Here is an 8096-nt window from a genome sequence, read left to right as displayed (position 1 = left end):
GTGCGAAGAGACAAGAGATGACTTTTCTATTTGTTGCGGCGGCGGCAGGCGGGGGCTTTATTTCAATTTAGGGTTCTACAACATTGATTCTGATTCTCATTTTAGGGTTCTACAACATTGATTCTGATTCTAATTTTAGGATTTTGGGGTTTTGAGGTTTTGTTAGAATTACAATTTGAAACTAAATTATGGTTATAGTGCACCTATATTTTTCAAAACCAGTTCGATTAAAAAAAAAAACAGATTTTAAAATAATGTTTGGTTTTGAATTTTTTAAACCAATTTAGTTTACAAATAGTTTGGTTTGGTTCGGTTCTCTAAATCAGTTCAGTTTTTGGTTTTTTTGTCCACCCCTAATTCCTAATTAACATTTATTTATATTATTCACTTACAACTTTCATGTATCTATTGAATATAAGAAAAAGTTATATTTTTATTATATTTCTTTAAATGTTAAAAATTCAGAGTATATGATTATATTAAATAATTTACGTGATATGAGATATATGTCATATGTTTTTCATTAAAATAAACATAATTTGTTTGATGAAGAATTCATTTGTCTTCCCCAAAAAAATATTTCATTTGTATTTTTATATTAAAAAGATAATATATTATTGTTTTCATGAAAAATATAATAGAAATAAATACGTACATGATGTGAGTATTTTAATGGTTTCAACTAAAATATTTTAATAATAAAAATAAAATAACAAAATAATAATATGATGTAAAAATTAAACAAATGTCATAAATACATCATCATAATGTTATCAAATAAATTTAAACAAAATTAATCTCATTTATTTTAAAAAGAATCTGTATTTTTATGTTTAAAATTTTGTTTATTAACATCTAAAAAAAATATGGAATGTTACATTTAATCTTTAATTAAAGTGAAAACCTCTCGTTTGAAAACTTTCTTCTTAATAAAATAGATTTAATGGATTAAAATATTGATGATATAGTATGTGATTAGTGCTATGTCGTAAATATGGAATGATAGGAGTGGTGAGTTAAATGAAAGGGAACATAATTTGTTTGTCCTTGGATAGTAATAATGATGATTAACTAAGATGTTAACATGTTAAAGCTTAGAAAAGGAGAAAATTGGTATTTAAAAATAATGAATAAAAAAACATAATAAAATGTAATCAATTTTATTTAAGTTAAATTAGAATTTTAGTTCTCTTATTTTTATTGATTCATGAAATTGACTCTTCTATTTTAAAAGTTACAGTTTTGGTCTTTTTTTTTTTAACTAAAAATGATGACGTATAATACTTCAAATAATGTGATAGATGATACATTGATTGTAGAATGATTAACACCCATGAAATTGAAATAAAATACCATAGAAACACAACTTTCAACTTCAAATTATTTTCATATTTTTAATTTAATTAATGACATATGAATAATTTTATAAGTTAGATGGTTCTATATCATTGAATTATATGATACCTCATTAAAAATATATAAAATCGTTATTTTTGTAGTTCAAAAATTCAAGTGATTGATTAATACTGTCGACTTTTAAAATAGATGGACTAATTTTGTGATTTAGTAATAATAAAGAGAGCAAAACTACAACTAAATCTTCTATTTATATATTTAAAATATTAAGAATGAGATCCTACATTAAAATTAACATAACTATTACTTCCTTAACATTAAAAAAATTAGGCAAAATTGTATTTACCTCCCTTCACCTTAAACGACACCAACACCTTCTCTAATTTTGAAAAAACATTAGGTCTCCTGTATTTACTCAAAAAATTGTGCGTAACATTTGTTTTATGCCGGTCTTTCAATTTTATTTGTCATTTATCAAAAAGATACTAGAATACACACTCCGATTGTGCTATTAAAAACATAATCATACTTTACAAAATTGTAAATAATAGATGTATAGTCGTATTTTTACAAATTAAAGCGAAAACTCTATTTATATGGTATACTAGATGACATAATAGATATAACTATGGAAGAAAAAAAATGAAATTTCCCCATAAATTAAAGATCAGAAAAGTAATACATGTGTTGTTTAGTAAAAAATAACTTAGTTGGGAAAGGTTCTCTTCAAAGACAAGTTCATAATTGATTTTTGTAACTTGTGTATTTTTGTGAACTTCTTATTTGTTCTCTTGCGGTCGTGAATTTATATAAAAAGGGACAAAATTGTAATTTAAAAGGAATGATTATTCTCATTCTTATTTGTTCTCTTGCGGTCGTGAAAAGAAAATTTTATACAATTTAAGGCGCTTGTAGTACATTTTCGTCTCTATATTTTTCTTATGATTATTCTCATTTTCATTCATAAATGTGAAAATAGATTATTACATTGTTCTACTGTTTTGATCTAAATAAACTAAGACCAAACAATTTCTTCAATTTCTTTGAGATAGGAGGGCTCTTTTCTGATTTTTCATTGGCGATTGATGCTAATGCTTTCTCCCCTGAAAACCAATAGTCTCTCTAACTTAGTAAAAAATATGATCTAAATTTGAATAAACATAACACCTGAATATTCAGTTGAGAACATTTAGTATGGAAGTTCATAGTCTCTATGAGCGATTATTTTGAATCATATTTAAAATTTTGAAGAACAAATTAGTACTTTTAATTTCTTAGGGATCAAACAGTACAATCTATTCATAGTGTACTATTAACTAATACAAAAATAGCAACTCCAATGCACTTAATTACCATTACCACCAGCAGTAACATTGGATTCATCATTGCTAAAAAGATCACTTTTCCTTGACCAGTACTCTTGAAACCTCTGTTTTGCATATTCCTCATAGTCAAAATCAATTTTGTTCACATGTTCCTGGATAAAGTATTATGAAGATAAGTTTAGATAAGGCAATAAAGATTAAAATGATTATTTCCAATTCAACATTGGAGTAGGGGTTTTAGTAGACAAAATATTAATTGGGCTAAGTTCCAAAAAATGTCTTTCACATAATTATGATTTAGAATCTACAATTTTTTATAATTTACAAGTATTCTTATGGTATTTTAGTTTATTCCCTAGTCAATAACCAAATTTTAGTATGATTATTGATACTTGAGTGTAGTAATTCAACTCCTCATCGTTACACTTTCTATATTATCAAATTGGAGCCTCTTCTAGACATAAATTAATGTAGACCATTAGATTAATAGAGAGAAAATTTCTCTCTTAATCAAATAGTCTACGGTCAGTCATACAAGTTCATCTTCTATAGACTTAGATCCTTTACAGCAGCTGCATGGTACAACATCTATAAAGAGACCATTCAATCTACAAAAATAAATTTTCTCTCTCTAGATCTAACGGTCTCCACATGTATTGCATCGAGAAGTCGTAGAATATCCAAACACATCTATTAGTGTTCTTAAACTTGTATTTTGTTGTTGCATAGGTAACATTGCCAAAGATAATCCAAATTCAAGATATAAGAAGCTCTAAGACTAGAATAACTAATCAATTTTAGAGTGAAAAAGTGAACATACCGAAATAATTCCCCAAAGACCCCACAATAGATGACTTGCAAGTGTATACTTTTCAACTTCATCAAGTAGTTGTTGCACTTCACTATCACTAGCTTGTTCACCTGTGTTCAAGACCAATAATTTCATGATAAGAACATCATTTTTAGAATGTTGTAAAGTAAGGTGACAAAAATATGCATCATGAATTGCATAGTTACATGTTTATTAACTAATTTGATTAATTTAGACAGTGTATTTTACTGTTCTGTTTAATAAAAACAAAAAGATTACCATAAAATATTTAGCATACACAAAATGAAATGTTACCTGATGAACTTAGATATGTTTGCACAAATCTTTGACGTTCCTCCAAATCTATCAAGAAAATCAGTTACATACAATTAATATTTTGATTTATATAAAAAGGAAAAAAAAACATGGAAAAATAAAATTTGCCACATACCAGGATATTTACTGAAGTCAAGAACATGTGGAGTTTCAGTATGATAATTAGCAGCCATCTCAGAGAAGTGGTTTGCTATATCATATGCCACAGGATTATAACTTGCATACTCATAATCCTATTAAAAAAAATACATTTTTAAAATCATATTTTATTTTTGTCTAAGACAACTCATTAAAGAAAAATCAACCACATAGATCATGATTAAACCATTTAAATTGAATTCCCAAGTAAAATATTTCCACCATATTATAACTCAATATTTTTGAAAAAATGTTGATTAGCTGCAACAACACTATAATTTCACTAATTAGCAAAAAGAGAAACTCACAATTATGGTCACAGAATTTGTCACTTCATCAAGCATGATGTTACCATATTGTAAATCATTATGGCAGAACCCGATTCGTTGGCGAGTTTCCGACAGTTCCTTTTCCAGAAGAGAGATTTCTTTGTCCATTGTTTCTAAATGAAATGTCTCAACTTCATCCGGAGACGACAAGCGCCTCGCTTCATTAAGCCAATTTCTGAATCATTAACATAAACTTTGTTTAGAAATGATCAAATTGCATACATTTTGTTGCATAAACATATTCGATATTCGAATATTACATACCGCAATCTATCCCAAAGGTTCACATTCTTCGAACCAGGCATGTCAAGATCATGAAATTCCTTCATTTTGGAAGCTATAAGAGCCGAAATAGATGGATCGCGCATATCAGGTGCTGATAATGTCTGATAAATCCACATAAGTTTCAAGAGCTCATCAAAATCATTAACAAGGTCTAACAACAACAATATTTTCAAAAGTACTAAAATTATGAAGAATTAAGATGAACAATGACAAAAAGTAAAAAAAAAAAGATTACCCTTGCGCGAATGAACTCTTCAAGGCGACCATGAGGAAACCGTCCTAACAAACGAGGTCCTTGTCCATTCTTCGAGATAAATGCGAATGTTCGAATCTCGTTAGCCCTATCGAAGAAAATATCGGTACCTTCACCATAGATTCTAACTAGAACCTTTCTTGACATTTCCCCTTCTATTGTTTGCCATTTTATCTGAAAAACTTCATTGGTCATTGCACCTTTAAGAGGAATAACTTCCAATGCATTTGGATCCAATACATTCTCCCATTTACTTGCTAATGATTTCAATATCTCCTTTGCTTCATCTGGTAAACAATCTAGATAATTTTCTTTATCATTTATTACATTACTAATTTGTGTTGCAACTTCTTTGGTTTTTACAAGATCTTCAGCTTCACCCATTTCAAAACTCTCCTTAATTATCCAACCAAAGATGACACCCCAAAATTTGTTTACTCAATATCTCACAAGTTCCTTTTGCTTCAAAATTTTAAGCCTGCAAAAACAAGGATAAATTAACACCCCAAACAAAAAAACATTAATCAAACATGACATTAAAATAATGAAAATGAGATATGATTAAGCAATGAAATTATCAAACAATAACAATTAAATCTTGTTGATTTCCTTTTTGGTGAATTGAATAGATTGCTTTATAAACAAGGCAATGTGCAACACATTCAATTGGTGCCTAAAATGAAAGACATTACCTAGGATTAAAACAAAGATTTTTTTATACCAATTTATAAACTAAAATCAAAACATTTTCTTCACAACAATTTTTAACAATTTCTTATTGAACATAACATGCAATTTCTCTTAGCTCCATTTCTTTTTATTTTATTTTCTTCCAACCTATTCAATTGATAAAAAACAAAGATTAAATAGACATATAGTTCCTTGTGATTTTTCATCAAGATTCAATTTGGTTTACATATATTTTATAAATTTGCAATTATAACCTTACAATTGCAAAAATTTCTAATTAGATCTCTATAGAGTACTCCAAATGAAGGACTCAAACACACCAACCTCAAGAGGAACAATGTGAAGGGGTGATGCAACGGTGGCCGGCGATAAGGAGAGAGAAGGTGAGCACAAAAATCTTGTGATTTTCAAAGAAATTGAGAAAAAGAGTTTGTTAATTATTACATATATATATATATAAGATTTGTTTCCACCACCAACAAGATGATACCAAAATTAGGGTGGAAATGTTAGGGAGGGAACAAACTGCAAGAATTGGTTTTAAAATTTTGACACATAGAGGTTGCTATAAATGATATTTTATTTGATGATGGGTGATTTTGTGAAATTTTTTATTTGTTTTTATTCATGCTATAAATGGATTTCACCTAATTACCATCTCATTAAAAACTTTTTTTAAGTAATAACTTGGCTAGTTTGTTTTTAACGTAACGCTATAGAATTTATTTTTTCATTTTCGATGGACAAATTATAAGTATTTAGAATTACAATTTATAAACTTTAATGGTTTAATGTATATGGTAAAAAGATAGGCTTAGAATTTAGATTGCGGATTCAATCTTTGTTGATATTATTGGAGAAAAAAAATGTAAAAGAATTACGGTCTATACTATACACTAAATTATCCCTTTGTGCAACCTTTATTAATCATTTTCTCGATTAATAATCGAAATGCAAGTTTAACTCACAAGTTGCAACTATAGAATCCTCCTTATATTATTCGTGAAGTAAAGAATTGGGATAAAAGAAAGATGGAAGACAGCTAAAAAAAATGCATTTTAAAAAACAACAAAAACAATGTTTTTGACGTTTTTAAAATTTTCAAAAATGCTACTGGATTTATTTACAAAAATTGTAAAGGTTCAGCAATAAGAAAATGAAAAGATCTTTTTTGTTAAAAAAATAGGAACTTATAGCATCTATATTTTTTTTTTGTTTATTAGATGAAATGAAAATGAAAATGAAAATGAAAATAGAAAATATAAGAAGTAAATGGATTTGAGTCTTCTCTACTATCTTGTTGTATATTTTTTAATCTTCAATGTTTAGACTGAATCATAAATACAAATATAAATTTTATCAAATAAAAAAGTGAACTTTGAAAAACTTACGTATTAAATCAATTTAATCTAAAAAGTTTGTACATTATTACATATTGGTCGTTGTATTTTCTAAATACATAACTCGGTTAGTCTATGCCACAACATACATTTTCTCGTGAGAAGTCAATCATGAATCTTTAATATAGTCAACATACATGATCATATAAATTATTTCAAATTGTTGCAAATGTCGTTCATACCTTTTCACATCACTAGAATATATAGACAATCTTATTTCACAAATCTAATGATTGACTCTTGTCTTTCTTTAAACACATTTTTTGCATTTGTCTCTATTATTTTTGTTAATATGAAAACGACATAACAAATTCACTGAAGATAAAAATACTACATTGATTGCATTTATCATGGAATGATTTCAGTCGATCACAATTACTTTATAAATTAAACTCTATGTCATGAATAAACTTTTTAACTTATGTACTGTTATTTTTTTAGCAAAAAAACAGTTTTGAAATATTTTTTTTCTTTCAATTCACACACACTTAAGTTCCAACATGCACTCCCAAATAAAGGATATATCTTGTCTCTCATATTTCGAATAAGTAAATGCAAAGAAATATGTTAACACTATTGATGTAACAGCGACAATTACAAGAAATGATTTTCTGAATTTGTTAGTTTTGTATGTGTTTTCAAGAATCAATGTAATAGAAAACATGTTCGAAAACTTTGATTGAATTAAGATGTGTCCAAAATATGTCTCTCACAACATTTGAGTCTTCACGTTTTTTATATTACAAGACACATACTTCTAATCTTATATTAAATTCAAGTGTTGCATATTTGTTCAAAAACCTTTCAAATTAGATCGATAAATACTTCGTTGCTCAAAAATCTTTGTAACAGATGTTTGGTTGTCCTTGTTTTACTCTTTCAACAAACTCAATATATGCCACAACGCAACTTTGAACTCTGTTATGCCATTAATATACGTTTCCCTTATTTTCACTTAAACGCCTTAAAAATGAATGAATCTATAAAATATTAGCTAACTTATGATTATGCAATTCACAATGAACACTAATTATCTATCATCAAATTATTTGATCAGTAGTGTATGCATTGGTAAAATTTATAGATAAATTTGTTGCATTGGTAAAATTTATAGATAAATTTGTTGCATTGGTAAAATTTATAGATAAATTTGTTGCATTAGACATTTTAGAG

The 8096-nt window shown here is 27.2% G+C and overlaps 1 protein-coding gene across 2 annotated transcripts; it reads right to left on the bottom strand.

Annotated features, from left to right (window-relative positions):
• Nucleotides 1-2230: 2230 nt before the first annotated feature.
• Nucleotides 2231-5965, bottom strand: LOC101511727 (probable choline kinase 2). Of its 2 annotated transcripts, none has more exons than XM_004511029.4 (9): nt 5848-5965; nt 4816-5311; nt 4560-4681; nt 4275-4470; nt 3944-4061; nt 3808-3855; nt 3502-3602; nt 2710-2833; nt 2231-2459 (listed from the first exon to the last, which is right to left on the bottom strand). In XM_004511029.4, the coding sequence occupies exons 2-9, from the start codon at nt 5215-5217 to the stop codon at nt 2350-2352; spliced, it is 1221 nt and encodes a 406-aa protein (XP_004511086.1). In that variant the 5' UTR covers nt 5218-5311; nt 5848-5965; the 3' UTR covers nt 2231-2349. The 2 variants fall into 2 exon arrangements, with proteins under 2 accessions (XP_004511086.1, XP_012574265.1); XM_012718811.3 differs by having other exon boundaries at nt 2716-2833.
• Between the last annotated feature and the right edge of the window lie 2131 nt (nt 5966-8096).

This window comes from Cicer arietinum, chromosome 7 (genome assembly GCF_000331145.2).
Source record: "Cicer arietinum cultivar CDC Frontier isolate Library 1 chromosome 7, Cicar.CDCFrontier_v2.0, whole genome shotgun sequence".
Taxonomy (NCBI): Eukaryota; Viridiplantae; Streptophyta; class Magnoliopsida; order Fabales; family Fabaceae; genus Cicer; species Cicer arietinum.
Note: the sequence above shows the minus strand (reverse complement) of the source record. Positions and strands in the feature narration are given on the sequence as shown.

Bases quoted from the DNA above. Each gene is read 5' to 3' on its own strand.
- LOC101511727 (XM_004511029.4), bottom strand. From the start codon at position 5,217: ATGGGTGAAGCTGAAGATCTTGTAAAAACCAAAGAAGTTGCAACACAA. The intron at 4,682-4,815 runs GTAATCTTTTTT...TGGATTTATCAG, and splicing joins AAGAGTTCATTCGCGCAAGG to ACATTATCAGCACCTGATAT. The intron at 3,603-3,807 runs GTAACATTTCAT...TCTTGAACACAG, and splicing joins AACATATCTAAGTTCATCAG to GTGAACAAGCTAGTGATAGT.